The 16,788-nt window shown below is 39.0% G+C and overlaps 1 protein-coding gene across 1 annotated transcript in view; it reads right to left on the bottom strand.

The window, feature by feature from the left end:
- The window catches only part of KIF6 (kinesin family member 6), a 417,374-nt gene extending 402,574 nt beyond the window's left edge, over positions 1 to 14,800 (bottom strand). Inside the window, exons 1-3 of the mRNA XM_081042893.1 lie at positions 14,635 to 14,800; positions 10,496 to 10,605; positions 4,692 to 4,766 (exon numbers count right to left, since the gene is read on the bottom strand). Coding sequence (XP_080899019.1) covers positions 4,692 to 4,766; positions 10,496 to 10,605; positions 14,635 to 14,700 — 251 coding nt within the window. The 5' untranslated portion in view covers positions 14,701 to 14,800. The remainder of the gene's footprint in view (positions 1 to 4,691; positions 4,767 to 10,495; positions 10,606 to 14,634) is intronic.
- Between the last annotated feature and the right edge of the window lie 1,988 nt (positions 14,801 to 16,788).

Genomic DNA, 16,788 nt, shown 5'->3' with positions numbered 1-16,788 from the left:
TGCAAAATCTACTATCATTCACTCTATTTTTTCTCAATACCGTGTTTGCCCGAAAATAAGACCTAGCCGGACCATCAGCTCTAATGTGTCTTTTGGAGCAAAAACTAATATAAGACTCAGTCTTATGTTATATTACCACGTTTCCCTGAAAATAAGACCTAGCTGGACCTTCAGCTCTAATGCGTCTTTTGGAGCAAAAATTAATGTAAGACCCATTATCATATCATATCATATCATATCATATTGACCCAGTCTTTTATTATATTAAAATAAGACCGGGTCTTACATTAATTTTTGCTCCAAAAGACGCTTTAGAGCTGATGGTCCAGCTAGGTCTTATTTTCAGGGAAACAGACGCTTTAGAGCTGATGGTCCAGCTAGGTCTTATTTTCGGGGAAACATGGTAAGTGAGGTATCATTTCTCTCTCATTGCTTTCAGATTTTTTCTTTAGCTTTAGTTTTCTTAAGTTTAACTATGATTTGTCATGGAGTGGATTTCTTTGAGTTTATCCTGTTTCTTGGAGCTCTAGGTTTAGGCAATTTGCCAAATTTAAGGGATTTTTTTCAACCATTATTTCTTTGAAACTTTTCAACCGTACTCTCTCCTTCTCCTCTCCTTGGAGACTCTGATGACATGAATGTTAGATCTTTTGCAATAGTTCTCACAGGTCCCTGAGGATCTGTCCCTGACTGGGGAAGAGAGACAGACGAAGACAGACAGACAGAGAAATTTTAGATATTGAGAAAAATACAAGTAAGTTTAAGTATCTGAATTTATACTATGCAGAGGTGCTGAAGTACAGTAGACTCCTTGAGAGAGAAAACAGAGAGCAGCAACAACAACGAAAAGCACAGTCAAACCAACAAACAGCAAGAAAAGGAACAAAACAGAGTATATGATAAATGGAAAAAATTTACGACAGGAAGAATACCTCGAAACACCATTACAGTAATCACAATAAATATAAACAGGTGAAAGTAACCAATTAAAGATAAGGAACCCTGGTGAGTTTGGCTCAAAAAGCAAAAGCCAGCTATATTTTCTTTACCAAACTCATACTTAAAACAAAACATCCCAGGGCAGTTGAATTAAGAAATCAAGAAAAATAAACCAGATAAAGACTAACAGAAAAAAAATAGCAAAAATAGTTTCAGGAAAAATGGGCTACAAGGAGAAAAGTATTAAAAAGGACCAAGAGGAATGTTTCCTTTTGATGAAAGATATGATCCACTGGGAGCAAGCAGGGCAGCCTGGATAAAAATGCTCTTGCCTGTCATTTTTTAAATCTTGACATCAGCTGGTTGGGTGTCTTTATAAGTCAGTGAGCAAAACAAATCCCCAGCCTCCATAGAACTTTTGTTCTAGTGGAAGGCAGACAGACAAAAAACTAATAAGTAATCAAACCATACAGTATGCCAGATGGTGATAAGTACTGAAAGAAACAAAATAGGGAAGGGTGACAAGAGTGTGGTTCCAAATAGGGTAATAAAGGAAGGTCTGACCCAGAAGGTAATATATATGAGCAAAGACCAAGGCGCTGAGGGAGCAACTACGCCGATTTCTGAAGGGAGAGAACTGCAGGCACAGGGCACACACAGCAAGAGCTGGAGGGGGATATGGGCTCAAGATAGGAGAGGTGGTCAGCAATGGGACGTAAAACCAGATATCCATGAAAAAGAAGCTAAGGTTTGTTTGGAACCACAAAAGACCCCGAATAGCCAAAGCAATATTAAAAAAAAAGAACAATACTGGAGGTATCACACTCCCTGATTTTTCCTTGTACTACAGGGCTACAAAATCAAAACAGCTTGGTACTGGCGGAAAAACAGACACATAGACCAATGGAATAGAATTGAGAACCCAGAAATAAAACCACATAAATATGGACAGATAATTTTTGACAAAGAAGCTAAAAACATACAACGGAGGAAAGACAGCCTCTTCAATAAATGGTGCTGGCAGAATTGGATAGCTACGTGCAAAAGAATGAAACTGGACTGCTATCTGTCACCATGTACCAAAATTAATTCAAAATGGATCAAAGACTTAAGCATAAGACCTGACACAATAAACTGCATTGAAGAAAACATAGGTACTAAACTTATGGACCTTGGGTTCAAAGAGCATTTTATGAATTTGACTCCAAAGGCAATGGAAGTAAAAACTAAAATAAACAAATGGGATTTTATGAAACTGAAAAGCTTCTGCACAGCAAAAGAAACTATTGACAAAATAATGAGGCAACCAACTGAATGGGAGAAGATTTTCGCAAACAGTTCCTCTGATAAGGGGCTAATATCCAAAATATACAAGGAACTCATGAAACTCAACAACAAAAAAACAAACAACCCAATTGAAAAATGGACAGAGGACCTGAAGAGACATTTCTCCAAAGAGGATATACAAATGGCAAATAGACATATGAAAAAATGCTCAACATCGCTAATCATCAGAGAAATGCAAATGAAAACCACAATGAGATATCACCTCACCCCAGTCAGAATGGCTTTCATCAACAAAACAAATAGTAACAAGTGTTGGAGAGGCTGTGGAGAAAAAGGAACTCTCATACACTGTTGGTGGGAATGCAGACTGGTGCAGCCGCTATGGAAGGCAGTGTGGAGGTTTCTCAAGAAATTACGAATAGAATTACCATATGACCCAGCAATCGCTCTCCTGGGTATCTACCCCAAAAATATAAAAGCATTTCTCTATAGAGACACGTGTACTCCAATGTTCATTGCAGCTTTGTTTACGGTGGCCAAGACATGGAAACAACCAAAATGTCCTTCGATAGATGAATGGATAAAGAAGTTGTGGTACATATACACAATGGAATACTATTCGGCGTTAAGGAAAGATGATATAGGAGCATTTGTGACAACATGGATCGATCTCGAGAGAATAATGCTAAGTGAAATAAGTCAGACAGAAAAAGCAGAGAACCCTATGATTTCACTGATATGTGGTATATAAACCAAAAAGAACAAGACAAACAAATGAGAAACAAAAACTCATAGACACAGACAATAATTTAGTGGTTACCAGAGGGTAAGGGGGTGGGGGGTGGGTGATGAGGGTAAAGGGGATCAAATATATGGTGATGGAAGGAGAACTGACTCTGGGTGGTGAACACGCAATGGGATTTATAGACAATGTAATACAAAATTGTACACCTGAAATCTATGTAAATTTACTAACAATTGTCACCCCAATAAAATTAATTTAAAAAAAAAAAAAGAAAAAGAAAAAGAAGCTAAGGTTCCCTCCCTGGATGATTTTAGTGAAGTTTCGAAATAAAACACATGAGATCCACCCCTGAAAAACGACATCATGCAAAAGATTACTACAAAGAAGAGAATTTTAGAATGTGTGACATCCAGTCTAGGAGACCTGAATTTAATCTAAAGACACGTTATTGGACTGTGGCTATAACTAAAACAGCTTACACCTACTCAGTTGTATTTTACCCACTGTGAAGGAGGACTGTATTAAAAGAGAAGAGCTTAATTAACAAGTCTGGGGATTTAATGTACAGTATAGTGATTATAACTAATAATACTGTATCATAGACTTGAATATTGTTAAGAAAGCAGATCTTAAATGTTCTCACCACAAAGAAGAAATGGCGATTATGTGACAGAGATGGAGTGGTAGCTAATACTATGGCGATAATCATTTTGCAATTTATAAATGTATCAAATCAAACATGTTGTACATTTTACACTTATACAATGTTATGTGTCAATTATATTTCAATAAAGCCGGAAAAAAGAGAACAGAACTTGGTTTGAGTAGGATTCTTAAAACAGGAGTTTGAGAGACAAAATGTGGCAATGTGTTTCATGCAATGTTCCTGGGAAAGGGTATACTGATGAGTGAACTTGAAAAATGGGTTCATTTAACAAATGCAGTTTTCACTTTAATTGTAAAGATAGATGTATCTGGGGATGATGAGGTCATTAAAATCACCCAAACGATTTCAGGATCAGAAAGTAACCTTACTCAACAGTACTTTCACATATAGATTCCATACAAGAGTAGAGTGTGCATATCAAAGAGCTTGAGTGTCTACTCCCAAGGAGACTTTGCCCATGTATATTAATAAAAAATGGCATTCTGATTTATTCAGTATTCTTGCATGAATTGGGTTCTAGTAGTCAGCAGCCTGGAACTATCTGGATATCCAGAAACAAAAAGGACCTAGAAGTTAAGGACCAAGCTTTGAAATATAATGACACTGAGGTAGGCCTGGGTCAGTCATTATGAGGCCTCTCAGGTGTCACCCATACTTAGTCCTTCGTCCATCTAACCATATGTTTGAAACATTGTACTAAGGAAAGAACACGGGACTCAACAGTCAGAACACTACGTGGGACTCTGCCACCACTAACCACCAACCAACCCTGAGCAGTGCCACTTAAGTCCTCTGATCCTCAGAGATCTACATATCTTTTAAAATGGAAGTAATAATAGCTACTCTGCCTATCCCACTGGCTTGTTTTGAGGCCCAGAATCTAAATCTAAAACAAACAGCTATATGAATAAAAGGTATTAATGCTATCATCGTTACATGTCCTGCAGCCTGAGAATATAATTGATATACTGAAGTACATTACCACAATTATCTGAGAATTGAAGACAAGATGAAAAACCACTAACCCAGTGAACAAAATATAGGAAATCCTACCTCTCAGCAACTGGTTTGGCAATGTTTTCAAAAATGATCTCTTGGTTTGCATCTTGATCAAAAATCCTTTGAAATCTGAAAATGTGAAAACAGTAATTATTTAAAAGCCGAGCCTTCAAACACTATTATTGGATTAATAATTTTTTTTCCCCCTGACAGCTTTGTAAATTACCCCATATTGACATCCCTGGGCTTACCTAACCTAACACAATGTTTGCCCTGTAGTGCCAGCCACACTGCACTGTGGTACCACTGTATACAAATGGTGGGTAAACAGTACTGCTTTGACAAGATCTACACAATAAATCCCTCTGAAAAACTGCAGCAGCTTTGAACCAAATAATAAACTGTGTGTTTTTTAGCTCTCAAGAGAGACAGTGTCTGCATTTGGCATCAAATTCAAATCTAGATAAGTGTGTGAAATGGAAACCCAAGAACAGGATGTAAACAGCCAAAGAACTTCTGATGTCTGACCTGTAAGAAAAGAACACAGCTGTGAAATGTACGATTACTGAACACGGTTTTAGATTTTTTAACTGAACTTCATTTTCCATTAATTAGGCACTGCATCCTAGTATCAGCTACTTAATTCTCAGGAAGGTTTGTTTCACTTGGTTGATTATGAGTCAAAAGTCAAAAAGCAAATTAAGATAGACCTGTCCTGCAATGAGAAGTCTTTATCAGATTGGCAAGACTGGGGGAGTGGGGGGAGGGGTGGTTGGTGTCAATTTCACTCTTCCTGCAACCGCATTCTGACTTAGCTGAGTACAGGACCACAAGCACAGAGGAATACCTGGGCTAGACACACAACCTACGCGTTTACAATGTGGTAAGCTGCTTCCAGCAAGGATGTCCCCCATTAAAACATCATGGAAAGGGAGAGGGAGAGAATATAGTATTTAAGGTACAATGTTAACAATTGGTGAATCTCCTACAAAGAATATAGGAGAGTTGACTGCATTATTCTTCCACCTCTTCTGTATATTTAAAGGTTTCAAATTAAAAATTGGAAGGGGGGGACTTTAAAGCAAAACCTTTAAAACAAACATTGAGGGCATCCTAAGCAGCTTTCAGGGTGGCTTAAAACCTTTGGTCCATGTGTCTGCCTACACAAGTGAATTGGGCACACATTCAATTAAAGTAGAGACTACATGAAACGTAGGACTGGTTTCACTTCTGAGGCGTTCAGAAGGGTGCCGGGAGCTGGGTCGGAACTATAAGATGGAATGAAATTCCTTGTCTTTAATCAACACGAACTTCAAAAGATCCCTGTAGCTCATCAACCTCCCTTTCGTAGAAGCAAATAATGAAACTGTACACAAAGAGAGATTGTAAGGCACTCGGCCTACTCCCACGTTGAGCCGGCAAGATTATATTTTACAGAGCATTGTTTACCGCGCATGCCCAGAACACTGCTCAAACCCCATAGGTGCCTCAGAGCTTCAGGTATGATCACCCACACATCACAGGGGACCTGACTGCTCAGTGTCCTTCAGGGCTTACTGTGACATCTGAACACAGACCCACTCGTGCTTTTGAGGGTGAGGATGATAAGGATGATTTGATTCTTTACCAGGTCGATGATGAAGCCATTCCCAACCCCACTTCCTTAAGGAATTGGAATTTCACCTACCACCATGCAAACCAGAGATGGCAGGGGGTTCAATAAATCACACAACGTTTTAACATCAAGTTATCATCATCCCCAAATATGTCATTTGATAAAATGTAGTTGCATAGTAATCTGAAAAGAAATTATGATCAGCTATCCCCTGAAAACCACTGAAGAGTAAAACAGAGTTTAACAAGTTGAGTCTAATCTTTTACAGAGATAAAGCAGATGCTTTATCCCAGGGAGATAAAGCAATTTACTCATGGCCCTGGAGCAAATCAATAAAGCGCCTTGAGACATAATTTAGCTTTCCTGATTCCTAGGGGTCCTTTCTTTGCATTTTAGTTTTTAAAGATTTTTATTAAAATATAGGTAATATGCAATATTATATTAGTTTCAGGGGTACACCTTAGTTATTCAGCATTTATAGACCTAAAGAAATGATCGCCGTAAGTCCAGCAACCATCTGACACCGTACCACGCTATCACCATATTATTGACTATATTCCCTATGCTGAACATTACATCCCCGGGACTTATTTGTTCTATACCTGGAAATTTGGACCTCTTATTCCCCTTCATCTTTTCCTCCCTTTTTAATTTTTCAGTTACAGTTGACATTCAGTATTATTTTATATTAATTTCAGGTGTACAGCATAGGGAGTAGACATTTATATAACTTAAGTGATTCCTGAGACGAGTCTAGTACCCACCTGGCACTATACATAGTTTTTACCATATTATTAACTGTATTCCCTATGCGTTACTTTACATCCCTATGACTATTTTATAATTACCAATTTGTACTACTTAATCCCTTCACCTTTTACACCCTGCCCCCAACCCCCTCCCATCTGTCACCCCGATAAATCTCATACGCATCTAACACTATAGAGAGCTATTACAATACTGTTGACTATATTCCTTATGCTATACCCTACATCCCCATGACCACTGTGTAACAACCAATTTGTACTTCTTCCTTTTTTTTTTAAAGATTTTATTGGGGAACAGTGTGTACTTCCAGGACTTTTTTCCAAGCCAAGTTGTTGTCCTTTCTATCTTAGTTGTGGAGGGTGCCATTCAGCTTCAAGATTGTCCTTTCAGTCTTAGTTGTGGAGAGCGCAGCTCAGCTCCAGGTCCAGTTGCTGTTGCTAGTTGCAGGGGGCGGAGCCCAGCATCCCTTGCTTGCGGGACACGAACCAGCAACCTTGTGGTTGAGAGCCCACTGGCCCATGTGGGAATCGAACCGGCAGCCTTAGGAGTTAGGATCACGGAGCCCTAACCGCCTGAGCCACCGGGCCGGCCCTCCAATTTGTACTTCTTAATACCTTTCCCTTTTCTCATCCACAACCCACCTAAGAGGTCATTTCATTTAACAGGAGGTTATGTACACTTTTTCTAAACTCCATTTCAAATTTGGCGTATGCTGATCTCTTCCCACTGTTCTTCCTGGTTTCCCTCATCGCAGGAAATGACAACTCCATCCTTCTAAAAGTTCAGTCCACACTGCTTAGGGCTTCCTTGACTCTTCTCTTTCCAACCCATCAGCAAACTCTGTCATCTCTGACCTTCCAACTACATTCAGAATGCAACTATTATTCAACATTTCCACTTGCTACTACCCCAGCCTAAGCTACCAAAATTTCTTGCCTGGTCTTCCTTTACTCCCTTACAGTCTATGCTCTCCATGTCACCAAGAATAATCCTGCTAGAATGTGAGATTATTACATTCTTCTGCTCAAAACTTTCAGTTACCTTCCCACGGCACTTAGGGGAAAAGCTCCACATGATCCAGCCACTCTGCTGCTCCTTTTGCCTCCTTCTTCCCTCCCTCCTTTAGTTAATCTCTTACGGACACACATATCCCTTTTCTTCAAACAAGCCAGGCATTCTCCCATCTCAGGGACTTTGCTCTTGCTATATCCTCGGCCTGGCATTCCCATCCCTCAGATATTTGAATGTCTGGCTTACCTCCTTCAAGTTTTTGTTCAAATGTCACCCTCTTGTACACCCCTTCCCTGGCTGCCCTGTGAAATACTGTAACCATCCCTCCCCTTTGCTGCCCTTCATCCCAGCACTCCTCACTCCCCTCCCCTGCCTTACTTTTCTCCATGTCCCTTCACACTTACTGACACACATTTTACTTATTGGTCTGCTTGTCCATCTCCTCCCATTGAAGTGTAGGCAGCATAAGAGCAGGAGCTTTGCTGTGTCCCCTGCTATACTCCAAGCCATTAAAACGGCATACAGTGGACAGTCAATAAATACTGATTGATTGAATGGATTTTCTGAGGAGAAAGCAGCCTTTAAAATGCTTAAATATTTATCTCTGAACATATGTAAGTTAAACAGTTTATTAATTTCTTTGTTTAAAATACAAAGACCAATATTTTTAATTCAGAGATTTAGAAAGAATGATTAAGAGATTTAAAAATAAGCAAACAGCACGTTTGCAATAAGCATATGTTTAAATACACTTTGTTTGTATCTACATAGTGTAAAAAATACTTTAGAAAGGGCCAATAGAGACATGGACAATTGTTTCTTAACAGGCAAATGGAAGCATGCTGAATAAAATGTTTTAGCAAGTTGTGGCTTTGGAAAGACTGGCCTATGCCAGCTGTCATGAGGTCATAGCTACTTAGGTATGTAGTGTGCTTACATTAGTGGGATGGGAGAATGCCTCCTTCGGAAATAGGAAGTCATTTATTATAAGGCTACTCCTTAAAGGACAGAATGAAAGGCAAGGTGGAGCCAAAAAGACAAGTTGAGGACCACCTCCATATGCAACCATGTGCTAACAATCCTGCTTGTACTTATTGTAAAAGGAGACCCAAGAAGACGGCGTGAAGGTGAGAGGAAAGATATATATATAATACATGAGAGACAAAGGGTAGAGTTGTGAAGACCAAAGAGACTAGAATGAGAGAGAGAGAAAAAGAGAGAGAGGGGGGCAGGGGAGAGAGAGAGATAGAGAGAGAGAGAGACAGAAAGAGAGAGAGAAAGAGAGAGAGAGAGAGAGAGAGAGAGAGAGAGAGAGAGAGAGAGAGAGAGAGAGAGAAAGCTATAAAAAATACCTGGTATGGTTTTATTTACAGGGCCAGAGTAGGAACAGTCTCCAAAGAAGGACTAACTATATATAAAATTGCCTAGAGAGAAATGAAAGAGAGCAATTAGGATTCCTTCAGCAGGACCCAGAAATCCACTATTTAAGTATGGGCCACAAATCAAATGTGAGTTTAACTTCGGCTCAAACTTCTCCAAAAATCAAGTGGGGATTAAAGGAAATGATGGAATCTGAAACTGGAGAATAAAGGCTGTATGCAATAGCCATAATCCCCAAATTCAAGGCCTGGCTGCTAGAAGATTATTTGGACCAAAGGCACTAATGACAATCCCGAAGCGGCTGTTTAGTACTTTTCACCTAAACTATACAGTTCAGCACTGTCCGAAAGAAATATAATGCAAAGAAAAAACAGGGGTATATATGTCATTTAAAATTTCCTAGTAGCCACATTTTTTAAAGTAAAAAGAAATGTGAAACTACTTTTAATAATATATATTAAGCCAATAGATCCAAAATGTTATCATGGTAATATGGAATCAAGACGAAAAATTCTTGAGGTATTTTACATTCTTTTTGTTTCATACTAAGCCTTCAGAAATCTTTGATATATTTTACACTTACAGCACATCTCAATTAGGACTAGCTAGTACATCTCAAAGCCTTAGGAGCCAGCTGTGTTTAGTGGCGGCCAGACTGGACAGCACAGACCTAGAGTGTACGTATGGACACATGCCATCCATACGTCATCTATGCATTAAGAAGGCTAACCTGTACAGCACACAGATTGTACCTTAAGTTCTTATCTGTAATAAAGTTTAGTCATGTGTTGAAGTTCCTATAAGTGCTAAACCATAGTGGACCAAGTAGGAGAAGGATAACACAGACGTGGTAAAGAAAGCTTGTGACCTTGGGATATCATAGTGGGTACAGACATACACCCTCTTTCCAATTTTGGGCACAGTAGTGAAAAGACAACTTGAATTCTATCTACTAGGTGAGATAGAGAACTGTACTACATTCTCCCCAAGAAACGATGTTAATGATTTCACAGTGGATATTAACGCAGTATAAGAGTTAGTTCAATAGCAAAACAGATATGAAGAGACAGGAAGATACACTTACTTAAATTTGTAGCTTTCTCGCTTGTTATTCACAAATCCATCTGCCAAGTCACGAGGTAAGATAATTTCCAGGCTAGGTATTAATTTTTCATCTTCATCTACGGAATAAATCTGCAATATGAAGACAACGACTGGATATAAAATGGTAAAATTATAGCTCAAACTATGACCATGTTATTATGACGTGCTTTGTAATGGCATAAAAATTGTACTTTTAAGATAAAAAGTTATAACATAGTATAATTTGGATAATTTTCCTCTTTGAATTATGTACAGACTCAAACAAATATATGGAACTGAACAAGAGTTAAAACCTAAATCAATGCGCTATCAAAACTTAGATCCGCTCTGAATGATCTCAGATTCAAATTTGAGAATTTCAGTGTCTCTTTTGTTGAGAAATTAACAGACCTAAAATCAACATGTTCTCTAAATATTACTTTGGAATTATGTACCAGAAATTAACATTTTACTACAACCAACAAGCATTTCTGTGCATTTACAAAATGCTAGACACGAAGATAAAAGCACAAGGTCTGAGACTTTTCAGAGAGCTCGCAAGAACACTCTAATTCAAGTTATGTTCAAAGCCCAAGTTTCCATGAGACATATCCAGGCATTTGATAAAAGACATATGGTTTCAAAAGACACATATAATTCATGTCTTTGATGTCATTTTCAAGATTGTCCTCCCAGCAGCCACTAATTAGCAAATGACCTAGGAAAAATCACTTAGCCTCTCTAAGCTGATATGGAAATGAAGGGTCTTAACCAACCCCCTTACAACTGTAATATTCTCTGATTTTCTTCTTGGTTACTTACTCTTTTATTTATTGGCCAGGAAAATCAAGAGTCAAGCCCATAAAGAGGTCATGCAGAATAAATAAAAGGATAAGTTTTGGTGTCCAAAGACCTGGGTCCAACGTCAATCTCAATTTACCAGCTGTGTGACCAGCCACCACTTTCAGAATCTCAGTTCTTTATACATAAAATGAGGAAAACAGAATTGCCTCCCTTACAAGACTGCAACGGGGATCAAATGATGTCATGGAAATGGAAGCATTTTGTAATGCACCATAAAAAATGTTAGTCATTAGATTTAGAGGTTTTTAAAAAAGACTTCTTGTCTTTCACCAGGAAATAAAATTCTTTCTAACAGGTAATACTTCCTGTTTAAGACCCATTTAGATGCTTGATTATGGGGGGAAAGCCATATACTTAAACAAGTAAAAGCCTACCTAAATCTCCAGAAAGTCTGAATTATTTTCCTAAGCAGATTTTTATTGAACTCTCTCATTGAAAATGTGGAGAATTCACGTAGAAAAGTCATTCCATAAAATAAAATTGTTTGTAGAAAGTAATCGCATCAGTTCCAACACTTCTGGCTAAGTTTTCTCAAGAGACATTTAAAACTTATATCCTGTAGGGCACTATATTAAAAAAAAAAAAAAGGTAAATGCCTAGACAGGTGAATGAAAGGGGTGTGTAAGAATGAAACATACAGGAGTAAGGGTTACTACAAATTAAAAAAAAAAAATCTGTAACATTCAGTGTTCAAAAGACAAAAAGGACCATGGACTACACATATAGTAGGAATAGTGGTCCTCTATCATTTTCATTACGCCATTCTTTGAGGCATTAAAAGTCCCTAATAACCAGAAAATTTGTTTAGTCTAATAGATTGGCTTTCTACCCTCAGTCATAAAAGTATTTGAGATAGAGTAGATTTTTTGTTTTTGTTTTTTTAAGGATATAAGACAATTAGACCTAATGCAAAGATGAATACGAAAATGTTTTGAAATATACAAAGCACTATACAAATGAAAAGTATTGCCATTGTTAAAATGATCAGAGGTTCATCTTACGTATATTCTAATTTATTAATCTATGAATTATTGCAATTTAATGTATAGTGCCTTACGGAATAAGATTAATCAAGTAATGGAGCCATAACATGAAGAGGAAAGAAAAAAATACCTTTGAATCACTCTTGTTTAACGCAACAAGTAGCATTTCCAGTCCAAGAAACGACTATATGATCTTTTGGGGGCAAAAAGATAGGATATGAAAAGTGGGATTTCTAAGGGAGAGCAGAGATACACTAACTCAAAATGTGTTCATCTGTGCTCTCTTATTTTTGTGTATGCGGCATAATGTTGCATCTCGGTAAGAAATCTGACATTTGTAAAATACAGTATGACATCTAAAAATACCTCTTGGAGTACCAATCTCTCCACAGACTCTCACCAAAGAAATGAAAAAGGAGTTATATTAAAATATACAGACAACAGTAGAGTGGTTAAGAGAGGATAAGGGGGGAAAGGGATAAGAGAAAAAGGAAAAGGAGGTCAAACATACAGTGATGGAAGGACAACTGACTCTGGTTGGTGAACGCACAACGCAGTATATAGATGATGTATTATAAAATTGCACACTTGCAACCTATATAATTTAACTAACCCGTGTCATCCCAATAAATTTAACAAATAAATAAAAATAAAATAAAATATGCAAACATTGCCTTTCAAGAAAAGAGAAAGTTCAATATCAAATCAATGATACTCCGTCAACCCACCCCCCACCCTCCACCCATCCTCTCACATTACCCTAGTCCTGCCTCTACCTATCCTCTCACATTACCTGCTTCTGACTGTTGAGTCTATGTAAATAAATTCAACATTTTTAGCTAAGAATCTGAGGGGGGTTGGGAGGAAACACATTACACATAGGAATATACTTTTTACATATGATGCACTTTCGAAAACCTTCTTGTAAGAGATGACTGGGAGATAACATGGTTCCTTTCTACACTGCTTTATTCCTTAAAAAAAAAAAAGCCAATTTTTGGGGGGAGTCTTCTCATGAATCTTCTAAATGTTATTCCATGAGTAAAAAAAAAAGCAAACTGATGATGAGGATGATGATGAGAGACATTATATTCTGGTTACTTTAAATACATAAATTACATGAGGCAAATGCTAAACAATGAGATGCTAAAATGTTACATATATAGACAGTGTAGACGTGTACAGATGAGATATAAACTATTATTAATAAGATACCCATTCCAGGCACTGATGAATATGATCCAGATTGCCTTTGCCTAAAACCTCATTTTATGAAGCAAAAAGGTTTTGTCTGAAGAGCCAAGAGCTTTGGAATAAAAAAAAAAAAAAAATCCTTCATTAAAATTAGGGCCACTCACAAGTGGGTGTCTTGGACACACTAATTAACCTATTTGAGACTCAATTTTCCAATCTATAAAATGAGGGAAATGTCATTTGCAGGGTTCACATGAAAATCAGGGATAATGCAGACAAAGAACCTAAGAGGTAAGAATGACTATGCTTCTTTCTAGGGACAGGAAGCAACGTTTTGAAACATTTAAGAAGCATTCAAAGTATTTCTGCTCAGAGCAAGGATAATGTGGTAACCTTGGTACCTTTCTGAGCTTAGCACACTAGAGGAAGCACCTCGTAAGCGCTCAGTTCATGTTTTCTGAATAAAGAGTGTATGTGTATTCACTGTCAGATGCATAAATATACATATCTGCAAGGATTGTATGTCAACGTTCATGTTTCTGTTGCAGAAGGACCACATGGTCATTCTAACAAATTCTACGGGCTCGCTGTGTGCAGAGCCACAGTGTAGGCTTTGCGTATCTCGGTCTGTATGTATTATCTGTAACATCTCAGACACGTAGGGACACGCATCTCTTGCTTGCACGTTTTGCCCGACTGTGAAAACCATAAGTTTGAGTCTCTATATGAGTGAAGAGCTGGGTGGCCGTTTGCAAGCAAGGAGCAACAAGGGTGCGTAGTTGAGGCGCAGTCTATGTGAGTGTACAAACAGACACACGTGCGTGCGTCTGCCCCTGTGTGAACACGTGTGCCCGGGCGCGTGTATGTGGCTCTGTGCAGGGTACGTCTGCGCCCTCAGGGGTGCGCTGGGTGCGAGTGCCCGGGTGTCTGTGTGTCCGCGCCCCTGACAGCGGCGCGCTGGTAGTCCGTGCACTGCCCAGAGCATGCAAGCTTCCGGACGGCGTCTGAACCCCTCCCCCCGCCCAGACGCCTCGCGTGCGCCCCTCCCCCGGCCTGGGAGGCCCCGCCGCCGCGGCGCCCTCACTGCTCGGACCCGTACCCCTTGTTGCTGCTTCCGGGCAGTGGGCTTCACCCTGGCGAAAATCTGGATCGTCTGCTTCACCATCTCCTCCTGGGCTCTCTACTGACCCTTGACCTCTAAGGCCCCCGGCTCCGAAAACTGCTAACTCCAAACACCTCCGGAGAGCTGCAGCCTTAGCAACAGTAACTAGGGACACTACCCAAGGAGCACCGCGCCAACCAGGACCGCCTCCTCTCCCTAATTGGCTGCTGACAGCGGCGGCCAGAAGGGAGGGGACTGAGGGGCGGGGCTGAAGCGGGGCTGGAGAGTGCTGCGCGCATGCGTGAGGTGGAGGCCGGGGCCGGGGGCTTAGCTCCAGAGCCGGCCTGCAGGGTGGTTGACGGGGTGACAACCACCATGCCTGTCCTTGTTCCTTAGTCCATTCTTTCTGTGTGCCAAAGTCTTTTTTTTAGCCCTGAAGTCGTTCTGTTTTTTATTATTCATTCCTGGAAGAAATGGCACGTGGTCTGTGACAGCGTTGTGCCGGTTGGGGGTCTTGAGCTGAGCAAAACTGCCTCTGCCTACTTGGAGATTAGGATCTAAGGAAGGAGACAGATTTTCGATAGGAAATTATGAGTCATGTCGGAGTAGGCAAGGGGCTGTGTGGGAGGGCACCTCATCTAGTTCTGTTTTGGAAGAGGCCAAGACTAGAAGAAGGGGGACTGTTTTCCATGCAACCAACGGTCATGTCAAGAAAGAATGGGCTCCCTTGTGCACGGTTGATGAGACTGTCAATTGGTCCAGCCACTGTGGAAATTCCTCAAAAAATTAAAAGTAGAACTGCTATGTGATCCAGCAATCCCACTCCTGGGTATCTACCCGAAAGAATTGAAATCAGAATGCCTAAGACATGTTTGCACTCCCATACTAACTGCAGCATTAACCAAGATATGGAAGCAATGTAGTGTCTGCTGATGAATGAATGGATAAAGGAAATGGATGTGTATAATGGAATATTTTTGTACATTATATATTATGTTTTATATCTGTAATGGAGTTATATATAATGTATTTATAATGAACATAAAATGGAATATTATTCTCCCATAAAAAAGGAAATCTTGCCATGGGCAACAATATGGATGAAACTGGAGGGCGTTATGCTAAATGAACTAAGTTATATGGAGAAAGAAATATTGTATGCTCTTATTTATATGTGGAGTCTAAAAATTGGAACTCATAGAAACAGAAAGTAGAATGGTGGTTGTCAGGGGCTAGGTGGGGGAAATGGGGAAATATTACTCAAAGGGTACAAACTTGTAAGAGAAATAAGTTCTGCAGATCTAATGTACAGCATGGTGATGATAGTAAATAATATTGTATTATATACTTGAAAGTTGCTGAGAGTAAATCTTAAATGTTCTCATCACAAAAAAGATAATTATGTGAGATGATGGAAGTGTTAACTAACCTAAGTGTGATAATCATTTCACAATATATACATGTATCAAATTATCACATTGTACACCTTAAACCTATATGTCAATTATATCTCAATAAAGCTGGAAAATAAATAAATGAAAAGATGGCACCTCAGAAGATGCTGTTAGCACCTGAGAAGATGTTCAACATCATTCTCCACCAGAGAAATACACATTAAAACCACAGTGAGATATCACGACACACCTATCAGAATGGTGAAAATAAAAAATAGTGACAAAACCAGATGCTGACAAGAATACAGAGAAACTGGATCACTCACACATTATTGGTGAGAATGGATAATGGAAAATGTATCATGGATAATAGCACAGCCACTCTAGAAAACAGTTTGGCAGTTTCTTGCAAAACTAAAGACACAACTTTAATAAGATCCAGCAATTGTGCTTATGGCCAGTTATCTCAGAGATATGAAACCTTGTGTTTTCACACAAAAACTATGAATGAGTGTTCATAGCATCTTTATTCAAAATAGCTCCAAACCAGAAAGAAGCTAGATGTCCTTCAACCAATGGATAGTTCAATAAACTGTGGAATACTATTCAGCAATAAAAATGAAGGATCTACTGATATATAACAACTTGGATGAATTTCCAGAGACTTATGCTGAGTGAAAGAATCCAGACTCAAGTTAAATGTTGTATGATTCCATTTATATAACATTCTTGAAATGACAAAATTATAGAGATGGAG

The sequence above is a fragment of the Rhinolophus hipposideros genome (assembly GCF_964194185.1).
Source record: "Rhinolophus hipposideros genome assembly, chromosome: 3".
Classification (NCBI taxonomy): Eukaryota; Metazoa; Chordata; class Mammalia; order Chiroptera; family Rhinolophidae; genus Rhinolophus; species Rhinolophus hipposideros.
Note: the sequence above shows the minus strand (reverse complement) of the source record. Positions and strands in the feature narration are given on the sequence as shown.